At 38.2% G+C, this 25,366-nt stretch overlaps 1 protein-coding gene across 1 annotated transcript; it reads right to left on the bottom strand.

Annotated features, from left to right (window-relative positions):
- Positions 1 to 10,006: 10,006 nt before the first annotated feature.
- On the bottom strand, positions 10,007 to 13,352 carry LOC147492378 (wax ester synthase/diacylglycerol acyltransferase 4-like). The gene is made up of 4 exons (XM_086565888.1): positions 12,476 to 13,352; positions 10,652 to 10,996; positions 10,390 to 10,527; positions 10,007 to 10,286 (listed from the first exon to the last, which is right to left on the bottom strand). The coding sequence occupies exons 1-4, from the start codon at positions 13,298 to 13,300 to the stop codon at positions 10,146 to 10,148; spliced, it is 1,449 nt and encodes a 482-aa protein (XP_086422014.1). The 5' UTR covers positions 13,301 to 13,352; the 3' UTR covers positions 10,007 to 10,145.
- Between the last annotated feature and the right edge of the window lie 12,014 nt (positions 13,353 to 25,366).

Below are 25,366 nucleotides of genomic sequence, written 5' to 3' on the forward strand. Positions count from 1 at the left end.
CTGGGGACGTCTCCCATGAAGACTCCATGTTATGAGATGATTGAGCTTGAGATATGCTCATGATAGTATTGTCATTGTGACTACTATCATGTATCCTTATAAAAAAACCTTCTCTTTCGAGCTGAAAAATTACATCTTTTGACCCTAAAGCAAGTCTACCTCATTTTTGGTGGGTTTGAGATGTATCATTAGCTGGTCTACCACTCATTGAATGTATATCAGCTTGTCTTCTTTGCAAATTGCAATTTTGAGACATTTGTGCTCTTTCAATCACAACTTGATGTATGCCTTTCCTTGAAGGAAGGTAAATACGTGATGGAGCATTGGTAGCTGGTACATGTGATCTTGTCATTTTTGCTGCATCATTAAAGGTATTTGGTAACATTTGTGCAATATTTTGTAAGTAACATATCCTACGTACTTCATCGTCTCATAGAGATGTACGTGGATCTAGATGAGACAAACTTGGTGTAATCCAAGTCAGTTCTAGTTGTTTATTGGGTGTATCTCCCCCTAATGTTAGGAAAACTGTCTCATCAAACCTACAATCTGCGAATATAGCAGTAAAAAGATCACCTGTTTGAGGTTCTAGATATTTTAAAATAGCAGGTGACTAAAACCAACATAAATTCCCAATCGGCGTTGGGGTCCCATTTTTGTACGCTTATTTGGTATTATGGGAACATACACTGCACAACCAAATATCCTTAGATGAGATGTGTCAGGTCTAATACCTGAGACCATTTCAAATGGTGATTGCTTCAAATAAGATGTTGGGCTAAGTTTAATCAATGTAGAAGCATGTAAGACAACATGTCCCCATGCAGAAACTGGTAATTTGGTTCTCATTAGCATAGGGCGTGCAATGAGTTGAATCCATTTTATCAAGGATTCTGCTAAACCATTTTGTGTGTGTACATGTAGGACTAGATGTTCAACATTAATCCCTATGTTGTACAATAGTCATCAAATATTTTTGACGTGAACTCTCCGACTCCGTCAAGTCTTATGGACTTTATGGAGTGGTCTGAGAAATGAGTTCTTAGTCTAATAATTTGAGATAAGAGTTTAGCAAATGCCAGTTTCGTGTTGATAGAAGACTAACATGTGACCATCTAGTTGAAGCATCCATTAAGACCATAAAATATCTAAAAGGCCTAGAAGATGGATGTATTGGTCCGCATATATCTCCTTGTATCCTCTCAAGAAATTGAGGATATTTGAGTGAGATAATGGAAGGAGATGGTCTAGTAATTAACTTACCTTGTGCACAAGCCTTGTAGTCAAATTCATGAGTTGGTAAGACTTTTACATCTTTGAATTTGTGTCCATCTGTACTATTGATGATGTTGATAGGCTTTGACTTTTACAACATCAGTGCGGCATACTTGCTGGTGGTGATCTTTTTGGCCACACCGATTACAAACCTCGTCAGTGTGGGTTTGCTTTGACTTGTGCTCTTTGCCTTTCTTAGGCTTGTCAGTTTTGGCATGATTAAACTTTCGTTTATTTTGTTGCCTTGTATAATCATTATCCTGACTGGAGTGATCCCACATAGGGCATTTTCGCCCTTTTCCCTTCCACTTGTTGCTATTTGCTTTAACATTATTAGCTTGTAGCAATGTATTAGTTCCAGTGGGTCATTGCTGATGGTTTTGAAGCAATAGGTTATTCTGCTTCTCAGCAATAAAGGAGCTTTTGTATGAGATATGAAAATCGAACATCATTAGCCCTGCAATAAGACTATGAGAGGATGATATTGTTAGTGTGAAAAGTTGACAGAGTTTTATCAATCTTAGTAGCTTCCATAACTAGTTCTTCACATAGTTCCAAGAGAGAAGTGATTTTGTGTAATGCAGAATTATATTCTGATACACTTTTATAATCCTAGAATCGGAGATTCATCCAGCTAGCGTCTTGTTTTGTTTGAGGTAGCAGAATGGTCCTTTCATAGTCAAATCTGTCATTCAAATTGTTCCATAGTACAAAGGGGGTCTTGAACAATTAAGTATTCAAGTTTAGCAAATGAAGGTTTTTGGATATTATCCATAATTTTTATCAAAGATAGGGCAATTTAAATATACATGATATGTACGAAAACATGGACAAATATATATTCAACCACCATTAATTATCAATTGACTTGTAATGGTACATTATAATCCAAATCGTGCAATGCAACTGATCATGTAATTCAAAACTTGTTTAGTTTGTGCATATTTGAGTTTATTAAGATGTGTGTTCATCAAAGTTTTGCTTTGGGAATAGTGCTTGTGACCTTTTCCTACATATCATCATGATTTGGTAATGATTTATATGTTTACCCATGCAATTCGAAACTTTTGGTAATGATTTATATGTTTACACATACTCTTACAGTTGAATATATTTATGATAACTTCACAAAAAAAATATATATATATATGATAATGATATTCATAATAATATATAATAGTAACCTTGGATAGCATACCATATAGTTACGTAAAGTATCACGTAAAACGTAATTGCATAAAGTATCACATAAACGTAACATTAAAATAATGATTGTTTTAACAAATCATTAAGTATCACAAAAAACATTAATAATTGTTTTAACTCCAAAATAAAATTGGAGCACATACTTTTGTCTTATAAATTCATGAAAATTAATTTAATGTTACATACCTTTTGGTCTCAAATTAGAGATGTAAAAGAAACTCGTACGTAGAGCGTGCTGATAACGTGTTGCGACTCAATAATGATGCAATTGAGTGAAGTTCAATATATGAGAGTAAGAGAGGAATTCTTATAATGAGTGTCCGATAATGGGAAGAGGTTTATCTTTATATAGATGAGGTAACCTCCTCCAAGATATAAAGCATAATAGGAAATGTATGTTACATTAGGTAATGTCTTCAATAAATAAATGATAGACTTCATGGTGGGCAGCCACATTGTTACAACCTATAGATTATAACACCCCCTAAAATATAGCAATTGTTAGAATTAATGATATATACACAATTCCCTTGTAATTTAAGATACAAAATAGGGACAAAACCGTCCAAACAACTTTTATTGATGGAGACAACAATCAAGAAATTGGCCCACACCATTAATATTAATAAAGTAAGTTTTTTGCCTTTATAGTATATTTACCTTTTAGCCCCTAAAATATAACAACTATTACAATGGTATCTACGAGACTCTATTGTAATTTAAGATAGAAAGTGGGAATGACAGAACCGTCCGAAGTGGTGTGAATGGATTTGCCATGCCAATGTGGCTCACTTGCCTACGCCAAATTATAGGGTAGAATATACGACACAGCTGTAGAAAGCCCAACCCAAGTCCGCCGACTTAAAAAGCCCGATAGCCCAAATAGGTTGGACGTAAAAAGCTCAGACCAAATGGTTAGAGTGTCTAGTGTCAAAGTGTTTAGGGGCATGACGTTGCAACAGCCCAAATGGTGTAAATATGCCAAACATAAAAAGTCCAGTCCAAATGGTTAGAATGTTCAGTCCATAAAGTCTTTGTTGACCACTACTTTATTGGTGTGACATAAAGAAAAAAAAAGATGATAATATGAGCCGATTTAAGTTTACTAAAACAACATACCACCAAAGAGTCCTAGTTTCCACCATGTCACAAGCAACATGAGAACTTGAAAAGTTGTTTGAGCCATAGGATGGGAGGCCTTACGGATCCTACATTTCCCTAATTTGTTATATAATATATATAAAGACAAGTCAGTATCTGAGATGTGCAAAAAATGACAAAATTTGAGCATTAAAATGATCATTGTTCACTTAAAAAAATAAAAGAGGTAATAACTTTGCAATCACAGCCTAATTAGGATTTGATATTTCTAATTAGAGATCGCCAAAGGTGTGTGTAAATGATGCAGTGCAGGTTCTTGCTGAGAAGTACCTTGATGTATATGATGGTGTCGTGAAAGTCTGAAAAGTGTTGTTAGCAGAGGTGAAAGCACGCACGTACTTAGTTTACCCTTCTGACAGGTGTGCACGCGCTCAGGGCTTTTCTTTGGGCTTTATGAGAACAGTCTTTTGTTTCATTTGTTTTTCTGTAAGATTGGTTCAGTGAACTCACCGCTTGTTTGTTTTAGGGTTAGAACGCCTATTTAAAGGCTTAGGAGAATTGTGACGATTCATTCATTGATTTTATAAAAGTTATTTCATCGTTTCTTGGTTAAAGAACGATTATTTGATTGTTTGTGAGCTAACGCACTTAGTATTACATTAGTTGGTATCAGATTCAGCTACGATCTAAATGTGCCTCATCAAACAGGAAGAGGACGTGGTAGACCTCAGAGAGAAGCTAATATGGACGATGTGTATGCTCGTGATTGAATGGCTGAACTTTCAAGGCAGGTAGCAGCGCTAACCCGCCAGGTCGAGGCCCTTAATCGGCAACCCGACCAACCACAAGACCGTTAACCACAACTGGTGGAGGACGATCTAGAGGCAGAGGATAATAACCCCTTTTCCAATTTGGAGGAGATTGACAATTTCCCGTGTGTTCCGCAACATAGAGAGAACAGACGTTGGGAATCTGGTTTGAAAATTGATATGCCCGAGTTTCATGGTAGCTTACAACCAGACGAACTGATTGATTGGCTCGAGACTGTGGAAGAAGTTATGGAGTTCAAAGATGTGCCCGACAACAAACAGGTGGTGGTCGTGGCAACTCGGTTTTGAGGTCGTGTTATGGCTTGGTGGCAACAGTTGAAAGCGACTCGTGCACGAAGAGGTAAATCTAAGATTGTTGCATGGGAGAAACTTAAGAAGCATCTCCGTGCTGATTTTTTACCTTTTAATTATACTCGTGAATTGTATCAACAACTTCAAAACTTGCGCCAAGGTGCTAAGTCTGTCGATGACTATACTAAGGAGTTTTACCAATTATTGGCTCGCGTCGAGATCACAGAATCGGATGACCAGTTGGTGGCTCGATTCATTGGGGGTTTTCGTTCTAATATACAGGATGCCTTGAATTTGTTTGATATGTTTTCTATGTCTGAGGCTCATCAATGGGCATTACTTCTGGAGAAACAATTAAATCGTCGAGGTGGGGTTACTCCTTCCCAAACCCCAGTTGCTCCTATACCTAGGTCGAGGGGTCCTCCAGACGCTGTGGCTCGTGGTCCTAGCTCAGTTAAGTGTTTCCGATGCGGGGATGTCGGTCATTATGATAATCGATGCTCTAAACCACCTGCTCCTGGGAAGATTTTATTTGCTGAGAATGAGGATGTGGATGAGGACCCTATTGGTGGTATTTTGGGCACCCCCATCTTTGATGCTGACTCTACGGCTGTGCCTGAAGAGCTTGTCCAGGGGGACAAGGGCGAACTTCTTGTTGTTCGCAGGTTATGTTTGGCTCCTAAGGAGACTGAGGGTGACGGTTGGCTACGTAACCATATTTTTTTCAGTCTATTTGTACTATACAGGGTAAGGTCTGTAAACTTATTATAGACTCAGGGAGCTACGAGAATGTGATCTCTTCTTAAGCAGTTCGCAAGCTTGGGTTACCGACTTAGAAACACCAAAATCCTTATTCATTGTCTTGGCTTAAGAAAGGTACTGTAGTTATTATCTCTAACCGTTGTTTGGTTCCATTTTCCATTGGTTCTACGTACACAGATAAGGTGTGGTGTGACGTAGTCACTATGGATGTGGGTCATTTATTATTGGGCTGACCATGGCAATTTGATCGTAGAGTAGCTCATGATGGTTGACGCAACACCTATAGCTTCTTGTTCGGCGATGTAAAGATCGTCATAGTCCCCAATAGAGAGACGGCTCCAGTTCCTCCTCCGACCCCAAACCCTCTTGTTTGGTTATGCGTAATTTTGAGACTGAGCTGCTAGAGGCGGGTCAGGTGTTTATTTTAATGTGTGAACCAAGTTCCCTAACAGCCACAATTCCCGATTGTGTAAGGGTTTGGTACAGGAATTTTCTGATCTTTTCCCAACTAAATTGCCTACGAGTTTTCCCCCCATGCGGGACATTCAACATCAAATTGATTTGATTCCTGGTTCAAAAATCCTGAATCATCCTCACTACCGCATGAGCCTAACCGAGCATGCTGAATTATAGAGACAGGTGACCGATTTACTTGATAAGGGGTTTCTTCGTGAGAGCCTCAGTCCTTGTGCGGTGCACGCACTATTGGTTCCAAAGAAAGATGGCACCTGGCGCATGTGTGTCGACAGCAGGGCTATTAACAAGATTACTACGAAGTACTAATTTCCCATTCCGCGGTTGGACGACCTCCTTGATCAGTTACATGGTGTTGGCATGTTTACAAAGCTTGACTTGAAGTCTGGCTATTATCATATTCACATTCGTCTTGGTGATGAGTGGAAGACAGCTTTTAAGACAAAGGAAGGTCTTTTTGAGTGGCTCATTATGCCTTTCAGCCTCTCTAATGCTCCTAGCACCTTCATGCGTGTTATGAATTAAGTCTTGAAACCATTTTTGGGTAAATGTGTGGTGGTGTATTTCAATGACATTTTGGTATACAGCAAGGACACCCAGTCTCATCTCCAGGACCTCTGAAATGTCTTGTATGTACTCCATCAGGCTCAGCATTTTGCTGTTGTGGCTAAGTGTGTGTTCTGTATTGACTCAGTGTTATTTCTAGGTTATGTGGTTTCTAAGGAAGGTATTTCTGTTGATCAGTCTAAGGTGGAAGCCGTTCAGTCTTGGCCTAGCCCGACGACCCTGACAGCAGCATGCAGTTTTCATGGGTTTGCATCATTTTATCGCCGCTTTGTTCCTCACTTTAGTACTGTTACTGCTTCTATTACTGATTGTTTGCGTAGTGGTAAATTTTTGTGGTCTCAAGCTACGGAGGAGAGTTTTCAAGTGCTCAAGACCAAATTAATTTTGGTCCCAATCCTTAAATTGTCGAACTTCTCTTCTCCTTTTGAAGTCTGTACGGATGCATCGAAAGTTGGTATTGGCGCTGTTCTTAGCCAAGGTAATCATCCCATGGCTTATTTTAGTGAAAAACTCACTGGGGCGAAACAGAATTATAGTGCTTATCACTTGGAATTTTATGTCGTTGTTCAGACTCTCAAGCATTGGCGGCACTATTTGATCCACTCTGAATTTCTGTTATACTCTTTACCATGAAGCCCTTAAACACATTGGTAATCAGGATAATGTTAGTGCCCGACAATTACGTTGGTCCAGTTATTTGCAGGATTTTACTATTGTTTTACGTCACAAATCCGATGTTCATAACCGTGTGGCTGATGCACTGAGTCGACGTTCATTCTTATTAGTGTCATTGCGCACTACTGTATTGGGTTTTGATTCCGTCCCTGATCTCAATCCGACTGATGCTTATTTTGCTCCTATCTTGAGTGCCATCCAGGAAGGTCAGTTATCTACATTTTCTTTATATGACGGTTTTCTGTTTAAGGGTAAGCGCCTTTGTGCTCTTGACTGTAGCCTCCGTCTTTGTCTCCTTACTGAATTACATAATGAGGGTCATTTTGGCCATGACAAGACTCTCAAACTTTTATCTAATTCATATTTCTAGCCATCTTTGGGCAAGGAGGTCCAAAATTTTGTTGCTCGTTGTCAGGTCTCTAAGGGACATGCTACTAATGTCAGATTGTAAATGCCTCTCCCATGTCCCACTCGCCCTTGGTGTGATATTAGTATGGATTTCGTTCTTGGTCTCCCTCGTACTCAACGAGGATTCGATTCTATTTTTGTGGTCGTGGATAGATTCTCCAAGATGGCTCACTTCATTGCCTGTAAAAAGATTACTGATTGATGTTGTCAATGTTGCACAATTATTTTTTTGTGATGTTTACCGTTTGCATGGCTACCAGATTCCATTGTTTCTGATCGTGACACGCGTTTCCTTAGTCATTTTTGGCGTTCTTTCTAGAAACTATTGCACACTGAGTTGAAATTTAGTAGTGTCTATCATCTACAGACTGGTGGTCAGACAGAGGTCGTTAACCGTTCTTTGGGTAATTTATTACGTAGCTTGATTGGTACTAAGGTGAAACAGTGGGATTCTTCCCTCGCACAGGCCAAGTTTGCTTTCAACCGATCGGTTAATCGGAGTTATGGGTTTAGTCCTTTCCAGGTTTTCTACGGGTTCAATCCTCGGGTGGCGGCGATCCTTTTGTCCCGGCTTACACCACGTTCATGCTCTTTGCTCTTGAGTTGATTCAGCACGTTACGAATATTCATACTGCTGTTCATTCTAATCTCTTAGAATCTATTGCTAAGTACAAAACTGCTGCTAATCGGCATCGTAGACATGTTGAGTTTGAGGTTGGTGACTTTGTTTGGGCGGTCCTCACTAAGGATCGTTTTTCTGCTGGTGACTACAATAAACTGAAACATCGCAAGATTGGTCCTCTTAAAGTAGTTGAGAAAATCAATGCCAATGCCTATCGTCTCCGTTTACCTAGCCATATTCGGAGTCTTCAATGTCCGACATCTCATACCATTCTGTGGTGATTCGTTTGACGATGAGGATGATTTAAATTCGAGGACGAATTCCTTCCATCCAGGAGGGAATGATGCAGTGCAGGTTCTTGCTGAGAAGTACCTTGATGCATATGATGGTGTCGTGAAAGTCTGAAGATTGTTGTTAGCAGAGGTGAAAGCGCGCACTCGCTTAGTTTACCCTTCTGACAAGCGCGCACGCACTCAGGGATTTTCTTTGGGCTTTATGAGAACAGTCTTTTGTTTCATTTGTTTTTTTGTAGGATTGGTTCGGTGAACTCACCACTTGTTTGTTTTAGGGTTAGAATGCTTAGTTAAAAGTTTAGGAGAATTGTGACGATTTATTCATTGATTTATAAAAGTTATTTCATCGTTTCTTAGTTAAAGAGCGATTATTTGATTGTTTGTGAGCTAACGCACTTAGTATTACATTAGTAAGTTTAGGACTTATGCTCAGCATGTGATTTCAAAAGGCATTAGGCATTAGGCTTAACAATCCTAAATGACAAATCCATGAAAATCTTGCCATGGCAAATATTTGGACAAGTGTCCTCGGCTATTCCACACATAGACAAAGCCAGTCACTTATGAATTGTAGGTTTGTGACTTTGTGGTACTGCGATCATCAGATCACGTACCTAAGAAATCACCCACCGACATTTTGTCCAAGCTCCCAAACGACTAACTTTTCCTCAATATATAGGTATGTGAGTTATTGCTAGAATCACCAATGTAGTGGAGGGTTAGTTTATTCAAGACCATTGCACGATGATATTGTATGGTATATATGGACTGTGGAACCATGGGACATTGGGACTAAAAAACGTACAAGAAGGGAGAGAAGACAGAACGTAAAGTAGAAGTGGACAGGAAAAAGAGAGGAGAGGACTTTTACATTAGATTGGGAACATTTTGTGGTGTTTTGGTGGTCAATATAGGAAACAATTCCTTGCAACACTATTATTTTCTTCTGCATACAAATTACCCATGTGCGAGGTTGTTGGCTCAGAAAATAGGCCACTTGGGTAGCAACTAGCAATAAGTGTTATGTCCTTCGGCCGAGATAGTACATAGACCATCTCATTCACCAAGCGTACGCACTAATTTCTGGCCTCCATCATCTATAATTCGGTCACTCACGAATCACGATTATAATTTTGCGCAATGTTCCTTAAAGGCATTATAGAATGCAGCAATAAGAGAGTTTGTACTTTGTATCACTGGATTTGGTGGTTGGCGGACATGTTTTATGTTTTCTGATAGTACATAGATTAATGCTACCACTAGGCGTCCGTGTTTATGACTTTATGTCTCAACTCTTAGGTTAACTGGTCCCACAAAGGCAAGCATACTGCACAGGGGCTTCTGGGGACATATGAAAGTTTGACACACAAATAAACCTCGATCATCGTCGTACGAGTACTTGGAAATTTTAGATTTAACTTAGGGACCCTTCAACTTATTTGCATACGATCTCCTCACTATTTCGTGTCCAATTTATCTATGCAGTAGACCGTGAGTCTGAATTTTGTACTTTAAAAAAAATACTATATCAAAGTGAACTAATATTACAACTTTTAGCATCGCTAGTCCCTACAAGCATATGAATAGCTTACAACTTATTGAATAAGATGAATTATAATAGGATATATTTTTTTTTATGTATTACATCAATGTGTCTTCAAGAAGCTTTTTAAAAGCTTCATTCATGCAAGAACCAAGCAGTTGTGAATCAATAAAGCCCTTCTCCGCTGAGATCACGATCGTCAGCTTTCCCATATAACTCATAACAAGAAAAAGAAGACTCTGAAAATCCAGTATAACAACATCAAAATTCATCTCCGTGCAAAATGAAATGTATACAAACTTGCTATGTGATTAATTTGTTAAGGATGATCTGTTAATTTACCTGCGGTGCACCTGCAACAGTGAAGTAAATGCTACTAATAGGGTGATCACCTACAGCCATTTTCTCCACTGGCCCAACCAGATTCGAGATAGTGAAGCTTGCATTCCACATCAGCGAGTGCACATACTTAGATACTGCCTGGTCCATTTAAAAGGGAAATAAATTAATAATAAATAAATATAAAATTTTGTTTAGTTGAATTTGAATAATTTAGCTAGTATCGGTTCAATTAAATTCGATCAATTTGTTCCAAGTTACTAACCTCTGAACCTCTTAGACGTCCTAGTAAAGATAGTAGCATGGCATTGAGATAAACAGCCATTGAACTTCTGCTCCTCTTTATTATTTTTCTGGCTAGGAAAATGAACTTCTTGAGATCAACTTTATCTCTAGCAGAATAAGAAGGAATTGGTATGTTCATGAAAGCAAATTGATTCCCCCACATTTTCTTCTTCAGCATTTCATCGATGTTCCGGTATCCAATCAGCATTCTCGTGTTTAATAGCACCAATGCAGTTTTGCGAGATGTAGTAGGATTGTTATCCATCGTTTGTGTGTACAAATGGATGCCGTAAAATATCACCCCAACAGCAACATCATTTACAGACTGCACACAGCCAAAAGCAAAAACACACCGGGGGGGGATTAACTTCACATTAGAACATGTAATTACAAATTAACAATAAGAAAAATCAACCCATTGTGCAATGTAAGTAAGAGAAGTGGTATGGGTTTGGCCACTATAACCATCACTTCATGTACGAAGACTCAATGCCATAGTCAATCCTATAGATCTTCAATTTATTTGTAGCGCGAGTAAAAAAAAACTTGTGTTAAGAAAATTGCAGGGATATTCAGTTTATTTATGTTATTGAATGGGTAGGACGAGCTACTTGGCTTGATCCATATATAATCAGGAAAAACATTTATACACCTGATGACCTGGCTGACCAGATGTAGTTTTACTTTAAGATGAAAATGGAGCTTGCTTCTTGCCTAATAGCAACACATGAAAACAGGTCTTTTGCCATACACATGCAAGTCTTTCTCCTTGAATTCTGGGGAAAGTCCTTAGAGGCCTATAAAGGAGACCACTGGGGAAAGCTTTTGGGGACCAATGTACTTAATGGGCAGCAAAGTCGAACTCATTAATGAACAGTTCAGTCCAAAACTTGCATTTCTATTTAGGTAAAGGCCCTTGAAATTTGGACATCAATGGTGGCACAGTACGTGGCATACACTTGACACTTCAACCTACTACTGACCATTGAATTAAAAGTGAAAGTGAGGTAATGACTTCTTGGGGCAAAAATTAAAAAAACGACTTTCTTTTCAAGTTACGGAATGATCAGTCTTAGAATAATTTGGATGACATTTTCCTTTGGAGATTGACCTATTCAGAGTTTCAGACCATCATAATGTTTGAGGCACATGCAAACATTAGCTTCAGAGTCATATTTTAATATAGCATGTTTCCAACATAGATCCATATCGGACCAACTTTTTATCTGTATTCAGAGTCACTTTGTATCTTTTCACAAACATAATACAATATATGCTCACCTTAGCTAAAAAAATGGACTATGTTTAAAAGGTATTCCCTGCATCTTTTATACTGTGGATTTGTGTAGTTGATTATTATTCTGGAACATCTCACCTTTACAAAAGCCATTTGATGTTCCTCTATCTCAAAATAAATGTGCTTTCCTTTTTGTTTTAATTTTTTTAAAAAAATAAATCAGACGTTTTTTATATATCGAAAGTGTGTGTGTGTTTTTCCATTAATGAGAAATATAAGCAGAAAAAAAAATACAACAGTGGGGGTTCATGCAGATTAATTACTCAAAATTATATTTATTATAGGCAAGCCTAGGAGCCTAACCTAAAATATGAAAAATAAATAGAAGAACTTAACTTGAGATGGAATTTGAGTGAAAGCAATAAAAATTCGAAGAGCAATAAAAAGGGAAGAACAAATGGGGCTAATTTGGATTCCATGTTCTTATGTAACCGGCCACTAAATATTAAATAAATTAAACAAAAAACAAAGGGGGAGGGGGATTATATTAGTTGTAGAAAAACTTACTACGCCGATAGTAGATTTAACTCGGCGAATATCTTCAAGAGAGAATGTGATCCTTGTAGTGTGCAGTGGCAAACATTCTACTGACTCAGTTCCGGATCGGATAGCGCTTGGACTGTCTCCAAACCAAGCAGTATGCATCATACTACTGACAATATCAAAAACTGTATTGAAACACCCAGAAACCAAACTCAAGCCTCTCTTGCATATGTTCTTCTTTTCTTCTGATCTTGAAGAAACAGAAGGGAAGGTAAGAGGCAGAGCAGGATTATCTGCCCTTTTAAGCACAGAAAATAGTGCACCCATTATGGAAAAACCATCTCCAAGTGCATGGTGCATCTTGAACACTAATGTACCAGCTGCAGTTCGGGTAGGGTACTTAATAATATGGAGTTCCCACAATGGCCTGGTTTCAGGAAACTTGTCTAAAGCTATTTTCGACAAGTATTCATCAAAATATTGAGTATAGGACTCTGGGGATAGGCCTTGAGGGAAAGTAGGGATCAAAACATGGTCCTCAAACTTGACATTGACGCGTTTCCACCATTGTTTTCCGTTGTCTCTAACTACAATGGAGGAAAAGCCTGAGTTAACGCGCAAAAGATCGGCCCTAAGAGGTACCATTACTTTATCTACATCAATAGGGATCTCAGACTCAGCAATTCCTAGGATGCAAAGGGAGAGATGGGAATTATTAAGGCATTCTGAGGAAGGACTCATGGGTTGAAGTATTTCTTCTCCAAACTTTACTACTTCTGCTTGGTTGGTTGTCATTGCTAAAATGTTGTGTATGCCACTTCGCTTGGTCTTACATCTATTTATAGACATGTAGAGTATATGTTAGGGTTTGTTTGGTTATGATCAGAGATTTTCTTTTCTCATTTTCTTGAGAAGTGAGAACTTAATTATTTATTTGCTCAAAGCAACATATATGTCATAATCAGGAAGGTCGAGGGCTACTAGCTAATAACTAATTAGATTAAGAATTTTGAGTAGAGCTATCCATATCAAGGCAGTCTTGTATTGGAGCAAGTCCAGTGTAACATGCTCCAGCTTTAGCATGCCACATAGGTTGTGTCCATGCAACGCAAGCAACTGGAAGTGTTAAAACAGTATTTGAGAGCGCGCATCTCCAATGGGGGCTGCAAAATCATACCTCAGCATAAGTTAAGTTCCACATAGGTGTCATTGACATATTCCCATTTGATAGTTTCCAAAGTTTTAAAAAAAATAGAGATTGGGCCTGAAGCCCACCATTCTAATTTAATTTCGGATAAAAGACATAGACTTTTGTAATTATGTTAAAAGCCCACCCAGTCAATTTTTTTGTAATATTACAAATTTGTCCCTCACCCCATCTTCCCCAAACAGAAATCTAAATAGTTTGAAAACAAAAAAACAAACCCTAGATCCTCCAAATTAAAATGAAAGTATGAAAAGTGTAACATGGAAATTTGAAATTTGAAATTAATGGCGATTCCACCGATTTTGTACATTAAAAACCGAGATCTACTCGAAACAAAAAACAACCAACTATTACAAAAGTGATAAACTAAATTTAAAATTTCCATATATATATATATATATATATATATATTTAATTTTAGTTGTATTTTGTGTTTTGGTTTAATGAACTTGCTTTTTGCTTAAATGAACATGAAGCTTAAATGTTGATGCTTGTTGTTTGATTTTACATATTGTTTTCAATTGTCAACTCCTACTGCAACATGGGTGTTACACTATACGTCAATTACCATTGCAACATGGATGTAGCACAATCAATTACCATTCCAACAACCACAGTCAACTCATATTACAACATAGATGTTGCACTCTCAATTATCATTCCAACATGGATGTTGCATAGTCAATTACTACTGCAACAACCATTGTCAACTAATACTGCAACATGAATATTGCACTGTCAATTACCACTGCAACATGGATGTTGCACTGTTACATTGACATCAAATAATTGAGATTACATGTTAAAGAATGGTTAAAGAATATATGAATATATGAATACATCAAATTGGATGTTGCACTGCAACATGAATATATGAATGTTAAAGAACTTAATGGTTATACACAATAGAAAGTGCACTTATTACTTTTGATTCAAATGTACTATAAGTATTATCGTGATGAAGTTAACATAAAAAGAATGGATCTTTAGCTCAAAAAGGTAGAGCGCTTGGGAGAAGAATCCCAAGAGGATGGTGGTTCAAATCCACCAAGATTCGTTTATATGTGTATATAGCATTAAGTCTCACGCATAGTTCTAGCATTAAGTCTCATGCATTACATCAAAAGTAAGTCTCACGCATAGTTCTTGTACAACATCCCACTTCAATATGGATGTTGCACCTTCAATTACAACTGCAACATGAATGTTACACTCTCAATTAGAATGTTACACTCTCAATTACGACTGCAACATGAATGTTGCACTGTCAATTAGAATGTTTCACTCTCAATTACGACTGCAACATGAATGTTGCATTCTCAATTAAAATGTTGCACTATCAATTACGACTACAACATGAATGTTGCACTCTTAATTACAATTGCAACACAAATAATTTCACAGGATATAAATTCCATTATAACAAATGAAAAAAAAAACGACTAACGAATAATCTCAAATGAGTATCTAACATTCAATAAAAAGAATACAATGAGTATCAATTTCTTATTAATAAATGTCAGAAGACCATACTTAAAAATCTCAATTAAGATAACAAAAAAAATATGGTTTGCCGAGAACATCAAAACTGATCACAGACTAACGAATCACACCGGTGCTTTCAATTTTTTTCTTCTTGAGTCTACCAGGACCAATCTTCGGACTACACGGATAAACCGTAGGAAAATCAAGCATATGTCTTGGCATAGAACCATTCGAAACTGGCTTGATAGAATGTGAGTAACATTGCCTGAATGCGATCACTGTATATCCTTCATCAATGTAGCTATAAAAGGAATCACCCTTACTACCAATACAAGTGATAACATGTATGCAAGGGAAATTATCGACACGCTAATAGTTACAAGTACATGATCTATTCATTAAATCAACTGAATGAATGACGTCGCTATGAACTAGAAACTGATTTTCATTTGATCTAACCACCCTCAAAGTCCTTATAGCTTCAACCTTACTAACCAGTACTATCTCCATTTTTTGACATAAAACGGAATTCCATTTCATAGACTCCTCCAATCTGTTCCAAGTCATTTCTATCATCTTTTCCATGATTCCAAAAAGCATAGGAATAATAGGCAGGAAGCGCTCTTTAGTGATCCATATCATTCATTGAAACATTCAATCAGTTAGTGTCGAGCACATGTATCTTACCATATCTAGCACTGTGAAAGTATGCATTTGCCCAATTTTCCAATCTAATATCTGTCAAAAACCTTTGCATAGGAAAACCGCCATGTTTCTTCAACTTTTCAGCACAAGGCAAAATTTCATGATGAGAAGCTATATAAGCACAATCATAAAATAGCTTCACAACATATTTTATCAATTTGTTATCTTTCTGTATAACATAACCAACATTGTTCTTCAAGTGCCAAAAACAATATGAGTTAAATGACCTTGAAAACACAATTAGAATATTACACAATGTATTCAACGTATAACTTTACAAAGTATGTAGTAACAATATCAATAATTCAAAGTAAAGAAAATCAGATATTAAATTAAACAATCAATATATATAGCAACCGCTTGAAATCACAAGAGTATGCAATAAAACTAATCTACATAAAGGGGAAATGCTTCATTTGTAATGAAATCCAAAAAGTCAATCAATACCAAATTTCAAAGGTTATTTTGAAACCCAAAATCATAAATAATAAAAACACTCATTTTTTTAGAACGATTAGAGGAAAAAAAGAGAGTGGGAAGAAAAGAAGATGGAGAGGGAAAGTGATTACTTTGATTGTGGGAGATGCGAAGGTCGACAACTAATGTATGTTGGAGTGTGGTGATGAAGATATATTTTGAGAAGAGAGGTGTTTGTGAGGAAAAACTTGAAAAGGGTAAAATGGGCATTTTGAATAAATGAAACACAAAGAAAAGACTTAAACTCGAAATTTACCGAAGTTGGAACCTTTATTTCACATTTCAAAAAATCAGATGGGCTTTAGGTGTAATTAATAAAGTCAATGGGTTTTAAGCTAATAAAGACTGGAATTAAGGTTTTAAACCTAGTTTTATGTAAAAAAAATCACATATTGCCACTGCACATTTAACATATTGCCGCATTTAAAATAAATGAGGGCATCATTTGGAGTGACGGTACGTCGGACTTATTTTACACTCGCGAACTCAGTCACTATGACTTTAAGTGACCCCGCGTGAGTCTTTTACCAACTTGTATCCAAGCCGGATGAAGAATTCTTTTAAACTTGGTTTATTTAGAAGTTTAGAGCTATATTATCTACGGTTTGCAACCCCATTGGGAGAGTATTTTTGAGATTGGAGATAAACTTTACATTTTATACAGTTTTTTTGTATATTTGGAAAATTGGAAGGTAGGACTCGTACAATATATAGATATTTACAATTTTTTTTGCACACAAATAAGGTTATAGATATTTACGCTTACGGCTAAGACGGTTAAAAAAAACCGGAAACCAAAAAACCGAACCAAATTGGATGAAATTAACGGTTTTTAACTTATTCGATTCGATTTCCGGTTCTCAAAAGACAAAACCAATTGGTTAAGTCCAATTTTCAATTTGGGGCTTCGGTTAATCTATATATATAAACCAAACCGAACCGGGTGCTAAATATATATAATTATATATATAAATTTTAGAGTTTTGTTATTACTATTTTTTTTTTTTTTTTTTGGCTAAATGGTTCATGTTATTGAGCACTAGAATACTTATTTTTTGTTATTGGTGTTATAAATTATCAATATGTCTAAATTGGCATCAATATTATTCAATATATTTATTAAAATTCACTTGGCTAATGATTAATAAGCTTATATAGGCTTCAATTTAAAGCTTGATAGAAGGCCCAAACCGACAACCGAACTAGAACCGAACCAAACCGACAACCGAACCAGAACTGAACCAAACCGACAATCACATTTTGTTACCAAACCGACAATCACATTTGGTTCAGTTTCATATCGGTTTTTGTTCAAGTTTGGTTTAGTTTCGATTTAGATTTTTATAAAACCAAATATATCGGTTCGGTCTACAGTTTCTATAGGAACCCGTAAAAACCGGACCCAGAACAGCCCTACGTAATTACAGCATAAAAACTACATCAAACTGGACCAAGAATCGATACGACTACTGAGAGTATAACGACAATGATTCAGAAGTTGATACATCCTAACTCTAGCTCTCCTGCGGCTTAAAGCAGACTTTCTCCCCTTGATTTATTCCCTTAATTTATTTCCCCCTCTTTCCTTTTCAAATTTCAAATTGTGAAATCCTAGTTGTTTGAGTATCCTAGATTTATCTGGCTGGGGGGTTCCTTTTTGTTTTTCATCTCTTTCAGAACAAAAAAGGGATCTATCTGGTCTGGGTATTAGATTTTGTCTACTGGTTCTATCTCTCCATCTCACGTCTGAAAAAATAATTTCCTTTCTGAATCTGGTCTCTACCCCCTTGGTTTTCTTCTTCTTTTACCCTACCATCCCTGGGCTGCTGCTGCTATCTGGGCTCACCTGGAGATAGATGGAAGTGGTACAAGGGAGAGGTGTGAGGGATGAGGAACAACAGGAAAATACAAAGAAAGAAAATATAGAAAAACTCCAAGCTGATATGAAGAACCTATTCTGCTCAAAAAAAAAAAGCTAGTGAACATCGGATGCAAGAACTTGGTAGTAGACCCAAAAGAACACACAACCTTAGTTGGGAAGTTGTATGGGGGCAAACATATTGCCTTGCAAGATTTTGCGGAGGAGGTACATAGGTGTTGGCAAACTAAAGGCGAAACAAACATAGAAATAATTACAAAAGGTTTTTACAAGATGGTGTTCGACAATGTGGATGAGTATAATCATGTCAAACATAATGGACCGTGGGTGATACAAGGCTTTATTCTGTCCATCAAAAAAGGTAAATACTCAGAATTCTTGGAAGCAGATCGGAAGTTTGACAGAGTGGATTTCTGGGTCCAAATCTATGGGCTCCCAAGAGATCGAAAAAATGAGAAAAATACTAAGATCATTGGGATGAATCTTGGAAAAGTAAAAGGGGTTGACATCTGTTGCTCATCTGAGTTCAAAAAACCTGTTGCGAGGGTGAGAGTTCGCATGGACATCAAAGAAAGGCTACTTAAAGGTATAGAGCTCTGCACGGAGATGGGGGAAGTTATTCCAGTGACTTTCAAGTATGAAAAACTGGACATTTTTTGTTACTTCTGCGGGTGTATTGGGCATGATCTGCATTTCTGTAGCATAAGAGAGAAGCACAGTGTAGAGTTAAGGAAACTGGGAGGTTCCCCTAAGGATATAAAAAATAACTTCTCTTTCTTGATGAGGGCAAATGTGTTTTACAATGGAGCGGCCTCCTCCTCCCCGACAACAGTCACTATCTCAGGAACTCCCCAAAAACCAAGACTGGATCAGATCCCAGCCAGAAATAGAGGTTCTCCGGGCAGAAGATACTGGCAAGGGGCGGGGCTTTTCTCAACTCCGCCAAGGGTTGCCAATGTGGCTGTTGGGAAGGAGAGCAGGACAAGGGAGGCAGAGGAGGACAGGTCTGGTCTGACAGAAGTCAGAACGGATGGATCAAGTTTGAAAAATCCTGAATCAGTAGCCGTTGGGGATGCTGACATGGAGGGCCAGAATGCTGGTGGTGGAAATCAACAAATGGTAAGTTGGGCCCAAGCCCTGGAGATTAGAAATGAAGAAGCCCATGGGGATTGCCTGGGTTTGGGCCTTGGACCAGAATATAAGGAACAAGCTTTAGTTATCTGGGGCTTGGGTCTTTCAGAAATGGATCTGGATATACAAAAGGTGGCTATGGTGGATGGGGCACAGAAAACCCAAGAGGAAAAGTCGATTTCTTTGGAAGGTACAGATGGAGGCCTAGGGGCTCTAGCTCTGAGGAGTGGATCTTTGGGAATAGAAAACAGATCTGGAGATGATCACGCCTCGCCGAAAGATCTCTCACCTAGTTCTGAGACACTCATGCCTTTTCTTGAGAATATCAAACGAGATGGGATGCTTCAAATCAACCCATCAGCTAGAACAGCACAACCCTCTTTCAGGTTCTCTGGAATACCTTCACATGGAAGGGGTTTTAAGACGTTGGTGTCTCGAGGAAAAGGTAAAGGGTTTGTTAAACGAATAGTGGAATCAATACAAGGGGTTGGTGTGGGAGAAAAAAGAAAGCTCAGTGTAAGTTCTGGAAGAAAGCTTGGAAATATGGATGATGGTGAATGGGAAAGATATTGTATTAGAAGGGTAGTAAAACAATCAAAAAGAGCAAAAAGAGAGGCTCATGATCTGAGAGTCAGAGGTTTGGGACACTTGCTCATTCCTGAAGAAGCACCAGTGATTAGCATTTCAAGTGATTCAAAGGTATCAACTGAACCATCTATCTCAAATAGATCCTTGGATTCTACCATCCCATCTGATTCAGGTCACTCCATCCCTGAAGATCAAATTCCCTCATATGCGTTTACAGAATGGGGGGAAGAATATAACTCTCAAGAGGCTGGTACTAATTTGTGGTTTCAGAATGGTGGGGTGCAAGAGGAAGTGTCTGTTGGGAATATGCCTGTGGATCTTGCGCAAGGAAGCTTGGAAGGGGGTGGGTACGATTCAGAGGATATTATTACTCAGATAAGTTTCCCCCAACCAAAGCCAATAGCTGTGGATGATTCCTGGGTGATAAAAAAGGGATCCTATATAGATAAGAAACAGCATAAGGGGGAATGTTAAGGTAAGTTCAGTACAGATAATGAGGAAAGTGGCGTTGGTAAGAGTATTATTTGTGGTAGTGAAGAGCCTGGAAGCAGTGGGGGTCTGGTGTCTCCTCCAGGGTTCGCGGCAGCTGTCCCACAACAGCTGCCTCGTCAAATATGATACAAGCCTGTAATTGCCGGGGAATAAGTTCCTCCACGGCAGTTCATAATCTAAAGGACTTAATAGGTAGGTTTGATCCTGATATTATATGTCTGTCTGAAACAAAGGTTAGTTTTGAAAGGATGCAAGGGATAAGTAGGATGGTTAAGTCATGTGGGCATTCGCATGTGTTCGGTATGGGTGGGTGAATGGGGGTCTTCTTTGTTCTCTGGAAAGAAGGGGTGGATCTGGAAATCTTGGGGGCAACTAGGAACCAGGTGACAGGTAAACTAAATAATTATTATTGCACTGAACCTTGGTTTTTTTTTTCCTTTGTTTATGGGGAACCCTTAGCATGTAATAGACATAAAGTTTGGTCAGAGCTCAGGGATGTAGCTGCCTTGATTCCTGGACCTTGGTGTATGTTTGGGGATTTCAATGCCATTACATCTCTCAATGAAAAAATTGGGGGAAGGAGTATTTTTTATAAGAGTATGGTGGAGTTTAATGGGCTGATAAATGATCTTGGGTTGATTGACCTAGGGTTTAAGGGCCTAAAGTATACTTGGAGCAATAACAGAGCCCCTCAAAGTCACATCATAGAGAGACTAGATAGAGCTATGGCTACTGATGCCTGGGTTATCCTCTTTCCTAACATGCATGTGTACAATGTGGTTAATGCTAGCTCTGATCACCTGTCTATCATGATAAATCTTAATGCTAAGGATGATATTAGAGTGGAACATGAAAAACCTTTTAGATTCCACAATATATGGTTCACTGATAATACTTGCATGCCTGTGATAGATACTGCTTGGAAATCTATTTCTCATGACTTGCCTGATATTAATGTTATCCTTAAACATAAGATAACAAAACAACATCTCTCTATTTGGAATAAGAAGGTGTTTGGCAACATCTTTACTAATATTAAAAAAGTAAATAAAAAGTTGGAAGATGTGTTGAAAAAAAATTTCTCCCTATCCAATTATGAAACAGCAAAAGGATTAAAAACTGAGCTGTTTGAGTGGTTGGTTAAGAAGGAAAGTTTTTGGAAACAGAAATCCACTATTCATTGGTTGAAGGAGGGTGGAAAGAATACTAAGTTTTTCCACCTTTCAACCATCTTCAGAAGAAGGAAAAATAGCATTGAGAAGCTACAAAAGCAAGGGGGAGGATGGAGTGTAGGGAGAACTGAAGTAGGGGAGAATATAAACTCCTACTTTAGAGATCTCTTCAACTCTGATCATCCCAAAAGAAATGATAACATCATCAATCTGTTCAAGCCCTGTATCACAAATAAGGAGAATGAGAGCCTTACTGCCATTCCTACTTATGAGGATATTTGGAGAACTGTTAAAAAGATGGGCAGCCTTAAGGCTCCTGGACCTGATGGGTTCCAATGGTGTTTCTATCAAAACACATGGGACATTGTGGGCAGCAGTATTGTTGCTTTTGTGAAGGATTTTTTTACTAAGGGAGAGCTTAACCCCACTTTTAATGAAACTTATATTGCCCTTATTCCTAAGATAAACAATCCGGAGACTGTGGCAAATTTTAGGCCTATCAATCTTTGCAATTTCTGTTACAAAGTCATTTCTAAGATTTTAGCCAATAGGTTAAAGAGGCACCTAAATAAAATTGTTTCTCCCTTTCAAGGGGCTTTCATAAAAGGGAGAAATATAGGGGATAATACTGGTTTGGCTTGTGAGCTTTTTCATCACATGAAAAACATGAAAGACAAGAATCATGGGTGGGTTGTTTTAAAGATGGATATGGCAAAAGCCTATGATAGAGTGGAATGGTCTCTAGTGGATAACATCTTTGAGAGGTTGGGGTTTAGCCAAAGATGGAGGAATTTGATTAAGCAATGTATATCTACTGTTTCCTTCCAAGTCCTTTTGAATGGGAGTCCTCTTAATGAGATCATCCCTGAAAGAGGCCTCAGGCAGGGGGATCCTCTATCACCCTATTTATTTATCATTATGTCTGAGGCTCTATCAAGGATGATTGCCAAAGCTGAGGATGAGGAGAAAGTTCATGGCCGGGATTAAGATCAGGAGAGCTTCTCCTCCCATATCCCACCTCCTCTATGCTGATGACTTAATCCTGTTCACTAGAGGTAATCTTGAGGATGGGGGTCACCTTAAGGACATCCTGCAAAACTACTGTGCTGCTTCTGGGCAACTGATTAATTTTGATAAGTCAAGCATTTTTTTTAGTAGAAACATTAAGTTTAGAAACAAAATAAAGTTAAAAAAGTTCTGGAAAATGAGACTTTTTGACCCAAAGGATAAGTATTTAGGGATCCCTATTATGCTTTCTCAAAGGAAGGCAGAGGATTTTGACTTCTTAGTGGACAAGATCCACAATAAGATTAAAGGCTGGAAGGCTAAGGTACTCTCATAGGGGGCTACCCTAATCCAATCTGTGGTACAAGTCACTCCTCTCTATGCTATGTCTACTTATATGCTTCCCATACTATGTCTACTTATATGCTTCCCAAGTCTACATGTGACAAAATAGACAAAGCTTGTAGAGAGTTTTTTTGGCATGGTGTTGAAAATTTAAAAAGTGTCCATACCATTAGGTGGGACAATTTATGTAAACCCAAGTCTGCAGGAGGATTGGGGTTTAGAAAGATGAGAGATATAAATGTAGCTATGCTAGCCAAGCTTCCTTGGAAAGCTGCTACTGATATTGATTCTATATGGACAAAGACCCTTGCTAGTATATATGGAAAGAATTGGATTGGGGAAGTGTGGAAACCACCTGGGTATGCCTCCTTCTTTTGGAAAGGCATACATAAAACTTTCAACCTTATTAATGGAGGTTTGGTATGGGGGATCCATAGTGGTACTTCCACATCTGTTCTGGATGACCCTTGGGTGATCTGTAATGGAAAACCCAAGACTCTGAGAGAACTAGGGATGGAGGATCCCAGACTTGAAGATCTCCATGTGGCTGACCTATTCCATGAGGATAGGACTGGATGGGATGAGGCCAAGCTCACAGCTTTCTTCCCTCCTTTCCTTGTTGCAAGAATTAAGGAAGTTATAATCAAACCTTTGGGTCTAGGGAAGGATAAGATGGTTTGGAGTGGGGAGAAGTTAGGGAGATTCACAGTGAAATCTACTTACAAACATATATCGATGGATAATGATATAGGGCAGAGTTCTAGCTTTAATAAACATACTGTGAAGCACATTTGGAAAGCTAGAATACCGGCCCAATCTCGGATGTTCCTTTGGAAAGTGTACATGTATGCTTTGCCAATGGGGAAAAATTTGGATTCTAGGAAAATGGTGGGGACTTCTCCCCGTCCCTTGTCTTTACAAGAGTATGGAAACAGATAGTCATCTTTTTTTGGTATGAATGGTCCGGACTTACGTGGTTCTCATCAGGCTTAGGTCTGAGAATGGAAAACAAAGGTAGTAATAATGCCAAAGAATGGATTACAAAATTTCTTAGTTGGTGCAATAGCAAGAGCCAACAGATATCTCAGGCAGGAGTGTAGGCTTGCTATCTGCTATACAACATCTGGAAAACAAGAAATGAAGCTAAGTTTGAACAAAGGGTTCCAAACAGAGAAAGGACTCTTAGAAGAAGTGAGCTGGAGGCCTGCAAATGTAACAATGGCTTTGCAGAAATCAATAATCAGAATGAGACCTCTAACCCCCCTGAGTTTACTTTTGATCAGTTTAAATATGATTTAGACTCTATATTCCCTGAGATTCCTAATGATTGTGTTAACATAAGGTTTGACGCTGCTTTTCAGGTTACCTCAGGAGAGGCAGCAGCTGGAACAATAGCTTGGGACTCGGAAGGTAGAGTGATAGGGGCAGGCACAAGAAAGTTCCAAGCCAGGTCAGCAGAGGAAGCAGAGATGGTTGCAGCTGAGGTGGCTATAGGACTTGCTCTTGTTTTTGGGTGGACTGCAGTGTACATAGAAGGGGACTGTTCAGAGGTTATAAAGGCTTTAAATAGTCAGTCTTGTTCATGGTTGTATGAGAGCTTGAGAGATTATGTTGTTAAGCTAAGCTCTGATTTTGAGTTTTGTAAGTTTAAGTGGATAAACAGGAGGTCTAATGGTGAGGCTCATCAGTTAGCAAAATGGGCCTCCCAACTGCAACAAATGGATCAGCTACCTCAATGTATCCTGACAAACAAGATTACCCCTGTACTGGTTTAGTGGTTTTTATGAATATATAAGGTATTATCGAAAAAAAGAATCGATACGACCATACATGAGCCATACTTTAATTTAACGCATATTTTCTATATTTCGTAGCACAGACATATTAGACATGATAGATCATGTACATCAGTACATATACACGACCCCACCTACCCCATTTCTTTGGCACTTTCGTTAAATCGTCAGCCATAAGTCAAACACACAATTCACAGGTCACAACCACCTAAAAGTAGATATTGGTTTCCATTAACGAATGGGCACCCAATCGCATGGGAGTCATTGCTCCTTCTCAAGTTCCCAGTGCTTCGAACTGTTCCGGTTAGACAAGAACAGGATCATTCAAGTGTGGGTCATTTTCCAATGCACTCTGGAATCCTTGAAAAAACTTAGTACTATGGTGATGTTAGTTGGCTACAAAACAAAATCTTGCAATTTGAAACAGTTTGATTTTTTAGGTTAGTGTGACCATGAACATTAGAAAACATTTATGAACTTTCGACGGATAATCTAGCTACCACCCGTAAATTTTGGACTAAGTAATAGCAGTGATGTCACATTACGCAAACTGATATGTTGTGTTGTTTCATTCTACATGGCTTATGGGCTATGAGAAATGAAGCAAAGTTTTAACATAAGAACTTTAACAGA

The sequence above is a fragment of the Coptis chinensis genome, chromosome 6, assembly GCF_015680905.1.
Source record: "Coptis chinensis isolate HL-2020 chromosome 6, ASM1568090v1, whole genome shotgun sequence".
NCBI lineage: Eukaryota > Viridiplantae > Streptophyta > Magnoliopsida > Ranunculales > Ranunculaceae > Coptis > Coptis chinensis.

Bases quoted from the DNA above. Each gene is read 5' to 3' on its own strand.
- LOC147492378 (XM_086565888.1), bottom strand. From the start codon at position 13,300: ATGTCTATAAATAGATGTAAGACCAAGCGAAGTGGCATACACAACATT. The intron at 10,997-12,475 runs GTAAGTTTTTCT...GGCTGTGTGCAG, and splicing joins TTAAATCTACTATCGGCGTA to TCTGTAAATGATGTTGCTGT. The intron at 10,287-10,389 runs GTAAATTAACAG...CTGGATTTTCAG, and splicing joins CTGTTGCAGGTGCACCGCAG to AGTCTTCTTTTTCTTGTTAT.